The 16,077-nt window shown below is 39.0% G+C and overlaps 1 protein-coding gene across 2 annotated transcripts in view; it reads right to left on the bottom strand.

Moving 5' to 3' along the window:
* AKAP12 (A-kinase anchoring protein 12) overlaps positions 1–16,077 on the bottom strand; it is a 58,300-nt gene that overhangs the window by 26,351 nt on the left and 15,872 nt on the right. For both annotated transcript variants that reach the window (XM_053382160.1, XM_053382161.1), the window contains exon 2: positions 1,125–1,242. In XM_053382160.1, the coding sequence (XP_053238135.1) occupies positions 1,125–1,242 (118 nt within the window). The remainder of the gene's footprint in view (positions 1–1,124; positions 1,243–16,077) is intronic.

Genomic DNA, 16,077 nt, shown 5'->3' with positions numbered 1-16,077 from the left:
GAGGAAAGGAAGGCAAAAGTTTTCCCTCACCTACCCACCCAAGCCAGCCAGCCAGCTCTCTCTCTCTCTCTCTCTCTCTCTCTCTCTCTCTCCCTCCTGCATGTTTTCAGCAGCACCGGAGCACAGAGACGACACTCTGCTTTCCCCTCCGCTTGCCTGGAGGGGAGGGGCTTTCCCTGCTCTTTGTTCCATTTGAGCAAACACAGCAAGGAAACAGAGGCGGGTGGGCAGTAAGACCCTGAGGCAGAATGCAGGAAAGCAGCCACTTCCTCTTTTCAGGTTTCCCTTCTCTGAGACACGCGATTTGATTTTTGCCTGATTTTTTTTGCCTCTCCTCGTGCCATTTGGCTCCAGGGACCACACATTCGCTCAATAACACGCACAGACATTTCCCCTTCCTTTTTAGGAGAAAAAATCTGCGTGTTATAGAGGGAAAAATACGGTATTTCAAAAACACTGGGCCTTACCCAGTTCACCTTGGATACAACACCACACACAAGATTCCCATCGGGTTCAGAAAGCCCCATTTCTTCTAAGGGTTTGCACACGGGGGCTGTTGCAAGAAATGAAAGGTCCATGAATGGATATTGTGCCCCCAACTTGACTTCTGCACATATGCTCTACAATTTGTATATGCTCCAGAACACAAGTAACTAAAAAGGTACAGAGAAATAAGGTTGGATGAGGATATGGGAGGAGCACATGTGCTTCCCTTTCCTTATATAGCCTACACATGTAAGCACTTAGGTGAAGGCAGGAAAAACAGAGTCATATTGGACAATACAGGCAACCTATGCATGTTGGTACAGTACCTGCAGTGGAGCTAGATTGAACCTTTACTATTACAAAGAATCTGTAACATTATTGATTATGATTGGACCAGGCGGTGAGGGCCGCTCTATCCAGGCACCTGCTCTTCTCCAACAGGTGGTCATTACTATCAAAGCTGGAAATGCCAATCATTTGTTTTGGGGAGGGCATCCCCAATTAAGGAACCTGGGATCAAAGTGTTAAATTAATAAAGTGATGTTTTGTACTATAGGAAAGGGCTCAAGGTACCAATTTCCTTTTGTGTATCCCATAGTCCTGGGTAATCTTCCATGTCATTATAGGCATCTACTTACCATCTGTTATGACTGCTTCTCCCTGCTCCTTTTTCAGCTCTTCTGGCTTAAGGCTGAGCTCCACTTGTTCTTCTGTAATTCCATTAATAATGGATATCTGTCCATTCTTCTGTAAAAGCTGCACAGGCCAAGGGAGAGATTGGAGGAAGAAAGAAAGCAACAACTTTTGTAAGTCAAGCCTTGTGCTGGGGGGGGGGGAATCACAATTACTTATTTTCTCCATAGAGATGAACGTGCTTTATCATTTATAAAATACATTATGTGCTACAGGCTGTTTTAAAATATTGTCGACCCACATTTCAGCATAAACTGCATTTTTTTAACAAAAGTGTAACGCTAGACATCTCTAAAATCTTTAAAAAGTATGAAATACAGGATAGCAGAATCAAGCACAGATCAACTTGCTCAAAATTAAACATCAGAAGTCAACTCTCAGGATGAAATTTGTGGGAAGTACTATGTGCAGTTAGTATTTATACTCTTTACCTTATTGGTATTCAGGCCAAATATGGGCCTTGATAGCTTTAGATAATGGTGGGGTGGGTGTCATAAACATTCCTTGTGTCTCTCTGACTTCTATACCGCCATACAAAGAATTACATGATACAAGGTAAAAAGACAGATCCTTGATGTACAAATCAAGAATTTATTTAAAAGTTTAGGCTATTCCTCAAAGAAAGCACCAGGTAAAATAAACAAGAGTACACAATAAGTCATTATCTATGACGACTCTACAATGATACAACTGTAACCATAGGCAAGCCAGCTATATGCAAAAATTTAAAAACTGTCAGAATATATTGTTTATCTTCTTACTGTGGAAAAAAAATCACAAAGTCAAAGTTATGACAGCATATTTACTTCTCTAAATATTTTTGGATTAATGATGCACAGACTCTTTTGGAAAGGTACATTCTCCCACAGCACTAACTTTGTGGGTCAATTCAATTTGTCCCACTGCATTAGCACCTCAGAACTACTTATTTTACTTTGCACTCACATTAACTGCCTCATTTCTCAGAAAGATCTGTTCTGCAATTTAATCCAATTATGTCAACTATATTAAAGCAGTGTTCTCAATTCCATTTGGAATGACTCAACTCAGTCAGATTCAAAGCAATTGTTTTGGAACATGGCTGAGAAGCACAAAAACTTAGCTAAGAACACGCAAATGAGGAATACAGGAAATACCACTATGTCAGTTTGATATTATTTATTCATTTATTGACATTTTCTGCTACCTTTGTTGAGGAGAGGTCATACTATATTTAATCCTAACGAAACCAAAGGCTTATCCAAAGTCGCTCACTTAGCTTCATGGGGGAAACACGGATTTGCATAACATCATTAAAAATGCATGCTGCATGAGCCAGCAATTCATTTACTGCTCACTTGACCTCTATGTACTCTTTAACATTTGTGTAACTTGGGTAACTTATTTTCACATACTTGGGTAACTTATACTTGGGTAACATACTTATTTTCACATACTTGGGTAACATACTTGGGTAACTTATTTTCACACCGAGGATCACTGTCTGAAATTTTCATCCTCCCAACACAAAGAACACATTGCTTAAGGTTCTTTGCTTGATGTTTGTTTACATTGCAATAGTCTGTTCAACACTGTTTTTTGCAGCCATCCAGACAGGCAGTTATGGGAAGCAGTGCACTGGCATTTAGATGCATGTGCACTAGAGTCAAAACGCAACTTCTAGAAACTTGACCAAGGACTGGAATGAGAAGAATTCTAGTACATGTGCACACACTAATGAGATATATCCCCCAAAGGCAAAATAGGGATACTTGTTTTAACAAGAAAATAAAGTAAAAACAGGGACCGACTTTGGTGAGGATGGCTGAAAGCTTTGAGGTTGCTACCAGATGACGTGTTTCTTGAAAATTCATCCCAGGTTACATGATGCGCGCTGGGGGGGGGGGTTACATGATGTCAGCTGTTTCCTAAGCACCGGTTCTGATTTGTTTGCAGGGAGGGTATACAAGGCTGCATCATGCAAGTACTTATCCCACATTCTCCAAAGTGTTTTCCTGTCACTTTCTTTACTGGAAAAAGTCTGATTCTTTTTTTTTTTCCCTTTTGCCAAATACACTTTAATTGTACAACCTGAGTTTGCCGGTGTGCAACTGAATGTAATCCACAAAAGAACAACAGTTTGGAAATGCCCAGAGGTCCAGGGTTATTCCTTCCATATTCATACAATACATAAAAACTATGGGTGGAACCCAATTGATGCTCTTGGGCTCACAGAAGAGCTTTCAATGTAGTGAAGGCATCTGTTAACAGAAGATGGGAGGATTTTTGCCTATTCTGCCTGCAGGCCCTAAAGCCATCTTCCACCTTGCACCAAGCGGATTCCACCCTATTATTTTCTAAAGGGAAAACTGATGAAACAATTGGCTTTAAAACACACAAACAATGAATTGTATTCAAATGGGTTGCATCCTTCTAAGAATGGAAGGGAAACTAATGTCTGCTGACTTTCCATTCCGCCTTTGTTCCCCTCAACTTACCATCTCCTCAAATATAGCATTCAGAAACTCAGTATTAGCATGCTGATGAATGTAGCAAGCTTTGCCCATTATTCTCAGAGAATCCGGCAGATAGAGCTATGTCTTCCTCCACTTCTAATCACCATCATTCCCAACATTCCTCATGCCAGACCCAGGATCATTCCAAGGATTCCACATACCAGGCCCAAATGCATTAGTGCTAATTTTGCCTCCTTCTCTTAATCCTTCTACATCAGTTCTACTACAGATTCCTAAAATAAGCTAGATCCAGCTGTCTGAACAACTGATTAAACTAAATGGCATACTGAAATATTTTTCCACACTGTTAAAACGTCTGTGTTGATAGATTACTCAGCTGCACCATACCCTGTAAGATTTGAAAATCCTTAAGTGACACTGTAGTAACCATTTCAGTATTGATTATATCACCCTAGGTTATAGACTGAAAGCAGTTCAGCAGCAATGGAAAGAGCAAAATAACGGCGAGAGTCTTCAAACTCACACATTATTTTTAAAAGCAACAAAAAACTAACAGGAGAGAGAGCCTTTCCGCATGAGCCAAAAAAATCTAACACTAATCAAATCCAACCATTTCCCATAAAAATCAATCCATTGCAAGCAAGTAGTTAGCCTCCATACGGTCACTATAAAGATTTTACTGGTAAGAAAAAAACAGAAGTGCTTCAAGATCAAATGAGCCCAATCTAAACAAAATCACACATTTCCTCACATTCTTGCCAGTTTTGCTTGCTGCAGCAGGCATTAGGAAGAAGAAGATGGGAGAGCAAGAGGCGAAAGGGTTGAATACCCCCTGCTCTTTCAAAGCTCTGGCCGTGGTGGCTGGGCAGTCCCAATTCTAAATCCACACCAAATAACTATCCTAGTTTAATAGTGAACTAAAAGAGCAACCTGAATAATATATCTCCATATTAGCTACCCAGGCGCAAGTGCATAGTTCAAGTGAGAAAAAGGGCAACCACACCAATCCACTGTTTGGGGGTATTATTTACTGGGTTTTTATATATTGTTTAAATTTTATTACATTTTAATCAATGATTATATTTTATATGTTTATATGTGTATTGTTTTTATTTGTGTAAGCCACCTTGAATCCCAGTCCAGGAAAAAGGTGGGATATAAATAAATATAACAACAACAACAACAATAATAATAATAATATGACAGACACAATCCAGCTCCCCTTGCCTTTCTTAGGAGCAACTGCATCAGTAAAATGTTCAGGAGTCATGTGGATGATTGGTCTCTATTCAGATTCCTCTTGTAAGTCACTTTGATTTACTTTTGCTTAAAAAGTGGTTAGTAAGTTTGATAAATAATAGCAAGGCAATTGTAGTTCTACGTGGACAAACCTTCAATGTTAATGAAAACAATAATAGTTATTGATTTTCTTTCTTTTTTAAATTAACAAGCATTTCAGATAGTTCTAAATCCCTTAGCTCAGAAGTGGATACAATATATAATTACTGTATGGTTATCAAGGGTATTGATAGTTATTCCGGTGGAGATTACAAAGATTTCAAGGAGCTAAGTACAGCCAACAGCACATCAGCAGGCCCAAAAACCAGTTAGAGAGCATCCTCTACCTTTTGTGAGTGCTCAGTCACTGAACCACCCTGGTGAGATCACCCAGGCAACTGTTTTCATTACAGAGGGGATAATTGTTTTCAGGCACTCAAATTGTTGGCCCAAGTTCCTGGTAATCTGCAAAAATCTGCCTATTGGATGGTGTTTTTAGTCTGACATATCTCAGAAGATTCCTTACCCATGCTTTTGTGAATACCCTGCAAATATAAAATCATCACACTCAACACAGAAGGCTGTTGATGTTGGATGTTATATGCTCAATCTTTTTAGGATTCAGCCACAAAACTTGCACAATTAAACAATGGGAAAGTAACATTTAATATGCCTGGCACTAATAAAGCACACGAGGAAGAGTTTTAACCCCATGGGAAAAGACCCATGCTTTGTCTTAATTTTTCTTTGGCAGCTTCAGTCACCACAAAATAAAAAAAATCTAGTACCGATACAACAAAAAAAATAGTTTGTCATATATCAGAGCATATTTTTAAAGAGCACAGGATGCTCTTAATATGGCTCACAGTCCAGAACAGCCAACCCTTTTGCTTGTAAACTGATTTGAAGTATCAGCTCTGCCTAGAAGTCTCCATTTTTCTGTAGGATATAAAGCAATAGAATTGATGCCCCCAAAACTGGTGAAACAACATTTTGCCATAAAATAAAAGCAATGAAATTAAGCAGTTAAGCAATAAAAATGATGCATCAGATGTCAAGGAAACAAACAGGTATCTGACTTTTAGAAGACATCTGAATGTAGCCGTTTAGGGAAGTTTTTAATGTTTTGAGGTTTTATTCTGTTTTAGTGTTCTGTTGGGAGCCACCCGGAGTAGCTGGGGAAACCCAGCCAGATGGGTGGGGTATAAATAATGATGATGATGATGATGCAAGTTTCAGGTGAGGTGCTATCAGAACTATATTAAAGCACACAAAAAGATTCCTCAACGTGTATCAGTTTGGCAAGTCAAGAGAGTTAAGTACAAACCTGAAATTGCATCCCCCTTCCATGCTGCCTAGTTCTTCCAGCCCTCCTAATAGAAATGTGGGACATACTTCTACATAATCTTCACTATTGGGGCATGCTCTTAGAATTACTCTTCCAATGCTAATTAGTCAGTCAGTCAGTCAGTCAGTCAGTCAGTTTTATTGCACTTAGCCAAAGGCTGCCGCAATGTACACAGAATTATTTGACAATTAAAAGAAAATATACTGAATTGATAAAAAAGACTTAAAACATTTATATTATTAAAACATTACGTACTCTAAACAGAGCTATAAAAGTACCCCCATGTACAAATAAAAACCAATGCTAGTTTGCCTCTATCTGGTTCCTACAGACGTGTGTAGGAACCAGGTAGGAACGAGGTAGAGGAAGAGTGATTCTAAGATCCTCAAATCTACATATTACTTCCTGATTGAGCTGGTGTTGCAACAGGGAGAGGCCCACCAGCTTGCTCTCCCATTTAGCAACCTCAGTGAAACTGGTATATTTTCTTTAATCTTAACTAAGCACTAGTCCAACCACATCTAGAGTATTCATGTCCAGTTCCGGACACCACATCTGAAGAAAGATATAAACAAATTGGAATATGTTCAGAAGAGAACAATGAATACAGTATGGTCAACATTACGGAAAGCAAGTCCTAGAAGGAAAGGCTGGAGGAACTGAGTATATTTAGTCAAGCGAAGAGAAGACTGAAGGGAACATGATTGATTTTAGTTCAATATTTCTCTTACTTGCTTTTGTTTCTTATGTGTCAACATTTTGCTCTTAGCTATTTGCTGATTTCTCTCTGGATCAGATTCTCAGTTTTGGATCTGGTTCTAACTAGTATCTAGAGTAGTGGTTCCGAACCTGGGGGCCAAAGAATTATCCCAAGAGGTCTGTGAAGCCCTGTGCTGAAGCTTACTTTTAAACAGAAAGTTGGTGAAGAAAGAAAGCTGTGGCAGGATTATCCCTGCATGCTTAGGTGCATGTTCAGGTTGTTTCTGTTTGCCAGCACTAAGCACTTTCTTCCTCCTGTGCTGGGGATAGCTGCAGGCTGGAAAAAATGGGTGAGGAGGACTGGTGGAGATATCACCACATGTTCAGGCAAATGCTGCCTATCAGATAGAGGCAATCAGCTCCTTTGCCCCATATGCTGGTGCTTGCTTTAAAAAAAAATAAGGTTGGGGGAAGAAGAAAGGAGCAGTGGGAGTATCCATTATACATGTTGATTATGTATTTGGTCAATTAACAGAACCTAAAATTAAAACAATCAGCATGTGGGGGTCTTGAGATTAAAAAGGGATCCTCATAAACATTGGAACCACCTAGGGCAGAGATTTTCAAACTTTTGGGTCCACAGCTCCCTTGACCAACTACATTATTTCTGCAGCTCCCCTGTGGGACTCAGGAACCCAGTTATGTCACCCCTTGCCTGCAGAGCTGGCAGCTTGCCACCCTTTTCTGAACACCCTTGTGGAGTGTTCCCTCAGCTTCCTCTCCATTCCCTTCTCCTTGGGAGTCCTCTAGGCAGCAGCCGTCGCCCCTGGTGTCTGAACTGCCCCCTTGTCCCATCCTGAGGTGCCTCCTCACGCTGTCCCACAGGGGCTTGGGACTTGTCTGTCCATTCCCAGCAGCAAGGAATGCTGCACTGCCTGGCTGAGTCCACTTACTTGCTCTGAGCCCACATCAGCTCCTGGTAACCAGCACCCCCTGGCCAGCCCCAGAGGCACTATTTGCCTGCAGAGCTTGTAGCCAGGGCTGCTGCACCAACAGCCACACAAGCCTTTGGGAGGCAGAGACATGAGAGAGCATCAGAGGAGAGAGAGAAGAGAAAGGAGAGAGATCTCAATAGATCCCAAAGAATTGGAAAATCTGGTACCATCTAATGTTTTGAAATTATTGTGGAACGTTGGTAAAAGCATAGTTCTTCTTTGTTAGGGATTCTTTTAGAAAGGAAAACAGAGTGAAATCCACATACGTACAACTTTAATTTTGGTGGGATCAGGATTTTCTCCAAAGTAGCTGGAGGACAAGACACTCATTATTTCAGAGTTGTACATGTGTAGATTTCAATCTGTCAATATTTTTGAAGAACTGTTAACCCACAAAGAAGCTTGGGGTGGGGGGAAAGAAAATAAGTGTTTCGAAATACTCTTTATTTTTTGTGGCATTAAGAAACATTTTTCAGAGTCTGGCAACTATGTGAAAGTTTACTTTAGAACTAGTGAGCAGGAAGTGAAGCTAGGAATCATTTGAAAAAGGTATTAAAAATAAGGTTTCATATCACAAAATGCAATAAATCTATAATCCCAATAATATTTCTACAGCAATATGCAGATTCCATTTCTGTATTAAGATAATGAAACAAATTAACACTAGGGCACCTTATCCCATCTTTATTACTATAGCCTAAACTCTTGATGGTAATAATCAGGAGAGACCACTTCCTATATGCCATCTAGTGCCAATTCACAAATATACGAAACTTGCACAATTAGAAACATAGGAAGCAGGGGTAGCTCTAAACATTTTGACTCAGATGGTTGCATTGTCTTTGGAGCAAACTCTCTGGGGCTGGCCACATCTGAAAATGGACAAGCATGCAGTTAAACACTATCATGACAGGCCCTGACCCAACATTGGCCAACAAATCCTCTGAAGACCTGGTTCGCAGGATTTTCAACCCAGGTGACAGAGCCTCCAACACTAGCCCTGAAATGTCCACCTCCAAGGAATACCTTAGAAGGACCCTCTGGGTAGGTTCCTGACTTACCTCTAGCATAGGAACCACTGGCTGAGTTAGATGTTGAGTCACATCCAACCCTTGAGAGCAGAAATGCCAGAAAGTCCAAGCTCAGGCAGCTGGTTGATGATGGGAGTGCACATCTGAGAGTCCAATGTCATCATGTGACTGTTGAGGAAACAGCTGCTTGTAAGTAACAACACTCCTCTCAAGGGTAAAGACTCATACAGCAGACTCAAGAACTTGCAGCAGGTGTTGGAGGTGATCTGAGAGACCATGTTATACACTTGTACCTCTGGTTACGAACTTAATTAGTTCTAGAGGTCCGTTCTTAACCTGAAACTGTTCTTAACCTGAGGTACCACTTTAGTTAATGGGGCATCCCGCTGCCGCCGAGCCGCCAGTGCACGATTTCTGTTTTCATCCTGGGGCAAAGTTCTCAACCCGAGGTACTACTTCTGGGTTAGCGGAGTCTGTAACCCAAAGTGTTTGTAACCCGATGTGTTTATAGCCAGAGGTACCACTGTACCAGGCTTCAGTTGGAACCTGCCAGTTACTGGAAACAATGCAGGTCATCTAGTTTCTTACACCTGAATCTGACTCCTTTGTCTTGCCATGCTTTTTTCTGGATCTCCTCAGTTGTTCATTCTTGCCTATTGATTCTACTCCTGAGTTATGTTTAAAAGGAACAAACAAGTACGGCTGCAACCTTCCTGTTCACAGCACAAATCCAAGGTGGCTTTAGCACTGAAAATACAATCCCCTTCTCTTAGCATTGTTCAAAGATATGTTGACCTCATACTCATGTCTGCCAGAATTGATAACTTTCCCATTTTTTCTTTTTAAATTGGCACTCTACATTCTTAACAAATTTAGCTAGTGCAGAACAAGGAAACGAGGGTGTCAAGTTATGGTTTCTTTTTCCAAGCTAATGCCTCTGTAACAGCAGGAGTACACACACATGTGCAACCCATCTACTAGGAATCATATTTTTATCGTTTCAGTTTGTCTTTTAGTAAAATGCATTTCCAACTGAATTGCAGAGCTGGACTTGAGTAGCACTGTTTTACCTTCAATTTTTATAATGTTTCAAATATCCCATATTACATTTCCTTTCCTGTTTAGTAAAGAATAGCACTTGCCAGGTGAACCTAATGTCAAACAAGCAATATAATATTGCACTCTCTTTTCTTTGTAAATTTATAGATGACAGCTTTGGGATTCAGGCAGGGCAACAGAATTCTACCTACTCTGTGGTATAAAAGTATTGTTTCAATAGCTTTTAAAATGAAATAGTCCATCCATTATAAGTTTTATTAATGTGTAATGTTTTATTATGTTTTTATATATGTTGGAAGCCGCCCAGAGTGGCTGGGGTGGCCCAATCAGATGGCCAGGTACAAATAAAAGAATCATAATCATAATAATTCATTTTTATAACTATATTCTCAAATATGAACTCTTAATACTATGCAAAAGTTTTACTGTATGGTATACTGTATTCTGAACATGCTAAATTCTCATTTCTGACATTCAAAATGTTCCTGATAGGATGTCTCTTAGTTAGGAAAGGCCTTGTTGTAATTAGACCACAGGTGTGGTAAAACATCACTTAATTTATCATATGGAAAAATAATGATTCTATAAGCCAAATATTTTAAAATGTAACACATTATTTAATCTTGTTTTTGAGAATTGGTGTGTAGTGCTAAACATATGATTTATGATTCTGCAGTCTCTCCCACTTTTTACCTGTGACAAACTGCAACCTGAATGAAATTATGCACTACAGGTAATTCACAACTTTCCTGAGTTTAACATGTATGATTTCAACATTAAGTAGTTGACAGCTAGATGGTTGAAACTGCACATGGTTGAAACACATGGAAGGCAGAGTTTAAAAGCTCTTTTTGTGGATCTGGTTGACACAATAAAGCCACCAGAAGTCCATGTGCAATGCTCAGACATCTCTCCATTTTTGCAAAAGGAAGCAACAGAATGACTGACAGCTATCCAAAGTTAGGCCAGGAAGGAGCAGACACACTGTCATACCCTAGACTCCACTGGTTGTGTTGGCCAGGATACAAGGTGGAGGTGGGTTTTTTCATATTTGTGCTATGGCAGCTCCCATCTGGCATAGATGAGTGATGTAAGGATTGGGCCCTTGGGAGATCTGCAGGCACAGCTGCGACTTCCATGGAGGCTAGGAGAGAAACACTGATATTCCATCCTAATCCCTCCAGACATCAACATCAAGGGGGGCAAGGGATAGGCATGAGCTCAAAGCCACATTTCTTCATCAAGATGCACGCAGACAGTCTTACTAATGTTCAGACAAAGTAATTTATTGCCTGGAACAAATAACTCTGCAAAAGAATTAATTTAAGAATGGGCAGCATGGGAGACGTTATAGAACCAGGATTTAAAGTTTACAGCATGCGATACTGTGAAAGAAAACAATATGAAAATGGTGTGCTGTTGGTATTTAACTTCCAGTAAATTAGCTAAAATGTATAAATCAAGATCAATGCATGCTGGAAATGTAAAGAAAAAGAGGGCACCCTTTATCACATGTAGTGAGCATGTTAAGTAGTAAAAGAATTCTAGGAGATGATATATAATGAGTTGAAAAAAATGTTCAAAATAACCTTTTCTAAGAAACCAGAAGCTTTTCTTTTAGGAATTCTAGGTGCCGAAAATCCAAGTGGCCAGAAGAGATCATTTATTAATTGGTGGTGATTTTGGACATTAAGGAAATGTATATAAAGCTGCCTGAACTTTTGTTAGCCCAGAGATGGAAAGAAAAGACAGTCCCTACCAAAGAAGAATGGCAGATAAAACTGATAGTTATGCTGAAATGACAAAACTGACCAGAAGAATTAGGAACCTGGAAGATTTATATTTTAATAAGAAATGGGAAAAGTACGGTATATATTGTATCTTAAAAAACTATTGTAAACAATTAAAATCCTTAGTAGGATTAAATAATTAGTAGGATTGATATAACACTTGTAGCTAAAAGCTGAATTATGGATTATTTATAAACTTGATAAAATTGGAGTAATAGTGGAGATGCAAGAGAAAATGCCGGCACAAGGACCTACAAAAGGGGGAAGGGAAGTCAAAAGGGATTCAATGCTTATATTTTAAATGTGTTCTTTCTTGTTGTTTGTAAACCTGAAAATGAAAATGTGTGTGTGTGTGAATTAATTTAGGAATGGATGGGAATTTGTAGAATAAATCCAATTATAACTTTAAAGAATGTATCCACATAAGAATAATCCTTGATACATCTGAATATATAACTATGGGTGGATTCCAGTGCTGTTTTCATTGTGCTCGGGTAACACTGGGAAACCATGTGGGTGGGGATTATATACACCTCTGTCCTACCTTAGTATCTATTTATTGTGTTCTAAATATTTTCCAAGCTACCTCAAGAATTCTGGTTAATAGGTACAAATAAATATTCCTAAATATAACAAAAGATACATTTCCCAGTTTTGTTCAACTGTTATTTTCTTTTAGGTTTACCTTGGCACTAAAAAAAATGGGGAGGGGACTAGCTGTAAGAATGGACCACAGAGAATGTGAATGCAGTAAGAATGGAACTGCATTGCCTCAGCCACATCAGAATTGCTTACTAAGAAGGCTTTTAATTATGCATCTTCTCCAAGGTCAGCTAAAAATACCACATGTACCCTTCACATACAAAGAGGAGAGATAAACAGAAAGCAGGGATTCCCTTATAAAATATGTTTGTGTGTCTACAAGAAAATGAGAATGCTTTGCAGAGCAAGGGTGTGGGTCAAAGCTTCATTGCAAGTACTGTAAATAACAGTACCAGATTCCAAATATAATTTGCCTGTCCTAAATCTGTGTTATTCTAATCATCAGTTACAAAACAAAGGGGAAACTGACTTCAAGCTCCCTGTGATTCTCACCTCTGCTAAAGCCACTAAAATGGATACTGACTACAGCCTTACAAGGAGAAACCACAGACAAGGAACAGTTTATTGATTTGGATGTATTTAGACATTCAACAAAGGAAAGCATTTTCAGCTGTTCTGTAAACCCATGACTTAACTGTGTCTTTAAACAATCCGTGTATTTAAGAAAACAAATATTTACAAGGCAGCATATTAAAGATTCAAAAGAATGAATTGAATATATTTATTTTTCTCTATTTCACAACATTTATATACTGCTTGATTATATTGGGGGTATACAATTTTTGTAAGTTCTTCCTATTCCTCTTTAAAAAGTCAACTTTCTTTCAAAAACAAATTTCCATTATATTTTCTCTATATGCATTTGCACAGAAACAAAGGTCTCAAGAATATGTTTCATCCGTCTCTTCAATAAGCACATGTATCCTGTACACGGGTTGGGGATTAAACATGACAAATTGTTTAAAGAAAATTGCCTAAACTTCAAATACATTTCCTTAATGTCAAAAATCACCACCAATTAATAAATTATTCAATATTTGAAAAAAGAAGGCAGCTTTTCTTTGACCAATTCTGTTTTAGGAGCTGTTTCACTTAACATGGGTGGGGGGAATAACCTGCTACTTGTCCAATTTTAGTAAAATATTTTTGACATATAATAAGACATCAACAGAGGATAATTTTTTTAATGGTAATAAGTTTCAAAAATGATTTAAGTGACAGACCAGCTGCTGGCATTCTTGGACAAAACGAATTATTGAGACCTGGTTTCAGGACTCAATCTACCCCAATGGATGACCTCTACTGGGAGAGGGACAAAGGTAGTGCAACACTGCTTCTTTTGCTTGATCTCTCCATGGCTTTTGATACCATCAACCATGGTATTGTCCTGGACTAGCTCTGTGAGATGGATCCCAGGGACACTGTTCTATGGTGGTTCCGGTGTTACCTTTAGGGTCAGTTCCAAAGAGTGACAATTATGTAACTGGGTGTTCCAGGGCACTATTTTGTCCTCAAGGCTATTTAACATCTATTATGAAGCCACTAGGAGCAGTCAATATGGGATATGAAATAAAGTGTCATCCATATACCCAGTGAATTAGTGTTTTTGTGTTTGGGAGGTACGTAAGTCAGTCACCTGTTTTGAATAGGGTTCCACTCCCTCTGAAGAAACAGGAATATTAATTGGAGGAGGGGGCTCCTGAATCCATCTTTGTCACCTGAGGCACATAAGGTCTCAGTGGCTAGGAATGCTTTAAAGCAGCTTTGGTTAGTAAGATAGCTACAGTCATACCTGGACCAAAATAGCTTGGCCACTGTGATCATGGCATTGGTAACCTCAAGACTGGATTACTGTGCCGCGCTTTATGTAGGGCTTCCCTTGGGCTTAACTCAAAAACTAAAGGTGGAGCAGAATACATCAGCTGGATTATTTACTGGGGTACTCCCATCAGTACCATATAACACCTCTGCTGAAGGAGTTGCACTGGCTGCCAATATGCTACCAGGTACAGTTCAAGGCCCTGCTGTTTTTAAAGTCCTAAACAACGTGGGACCATGATATCTAAGGGACTGCTCTGCCCACTATATCCATACCCAGCAAGTGCTCCCTCCTCAGATGGGCACTGCTGAGAGCACAATGTACCCCAGAGATGCATTTCGTTTGTACCAGAATTCGCGCTTTTAGTGTTCCCGTTCCAGCTCTCTGAAATTAGTAGCTGAAATCAAACAGCCACCTAGTATGATGTTTAGATGCCTAATAAAAACATTTTTGTTTAGGAAAGCTTTCCCTTAGGTGTAATCCAGTAATTTATGGAATACCAGTTTTGTAACTGATGGAATGGTTTCATTGGTTTCAGTTTATATGGATGGCTTTACTGTTTTAGAGCTTGTGTTTCTGCTTTTATTCCTTTTTTGCCCTGTACACCACTTCAGCAGCTTTATCCTGTGAAGTATTCTATAAATTTAATAAATATTAAAAAATAAAAATATGTTCCATATCATATGAATTCAGTACCAATAGTACACATGGATAAAAACAGACATCATTTGTTCAGTAAAGTCTTGGCAAGCATTTCTGAATAAAGTATTCCAGTTTTAAAAGTTAAGTACTTTCCAAAGCACTTTGTTTTAGAACAAGCACATATACTGAAGTTGCCTTATTCACAATTGAGATCAATATGGATAAACAGCACATTTCTATCAACACTGTATAATCATCTGTCATATGTACTGCCTGAAAACACTGCTGTGGGAGTTTCAAACCAACATTAACAGTTTTTCCCTTGGGAACTTTACTACAGTGCATAACTGTTCAAGGCTGGAAGAAGACACAATATTCCCTTGTGTATCCATTTCCAATTAAGGAAAAATTTGAAAGAAAGGCAACTACTGCTGTGGTCATAATACAACTGCCAAATGTCAGAACAAATCACAGTCAAGTTATTCAATCCCTAAAGGCAATACAATACATTCTTTAACAGTAAAGTATTCTCGTTAGACATCAAAACGATCCTGGATCATTGAGTAACTTTATTTTCCAAAGAATTCCCAATAAGCATTCCAGAGAGAAAGACTCAAAAAGCTTTGAAAAACATATTTCTATTATAGTCAATTTTGTAGGACTAAAACAAGGTGGATGAGAAACAATTTCAAGGATATATGTGGGGGGGCGGGGGGCGGTAAAAACATTTTCACTCGCTAGCATAGACACAATTAAGTTAGCATAGTGGAACAAAGGGTGCTCAAGGATGTATGATCTCAAAGGCATAACTATAGTATGTCACAATACTTCTAAAACTGAACCACTGCTATCAGCGAGTACCCAGAAATGAAGGTAAGGCCCAAGTTTCCAGCAGCCAGCAGTTAGAATAATGGCGAGCATAAAATTCTCCTTCCATAATTCCAACTCCATGATCTGCTGTCAACTGTACTCCTTCCTTCTCTTCTATACTATTTTCAGCCAAAGTAACTACATTTTTTGAAAAGATAGGTCTTGGTAATAGAGCTGTTCAAATGAACCAATGAGTTGCATACTGAGAGTAGACCCATTGAAATAAATAGACTTAAGTTAGTCAAGTCTATGATTTAATAGGGCACATAGTGTTAAGTATAAATTTACTGAACACCCACTATCTTAAT

This window comes from Podarcis raffonei, chromosome 3 (genome assembly GCF_027172205.1).
Source record: "Podarcis raffonei isolate rPodRaf1 chromosome 3, rPodRaf1.pri, whole genome shotgun sequence".
In the NCBI taxonomy this organism is placed as follows: domain Eukaryota; kingdom Metazoa; phylum Chordata; class Lepidosauria; order Squamata; family Lacertidae; genus Podarcis; species Podarcis raffonei.
Note: the sequence above shows the minus strand (reverse complement) of the source record. Positions and strands in the feature narration are given on the sequence as shown.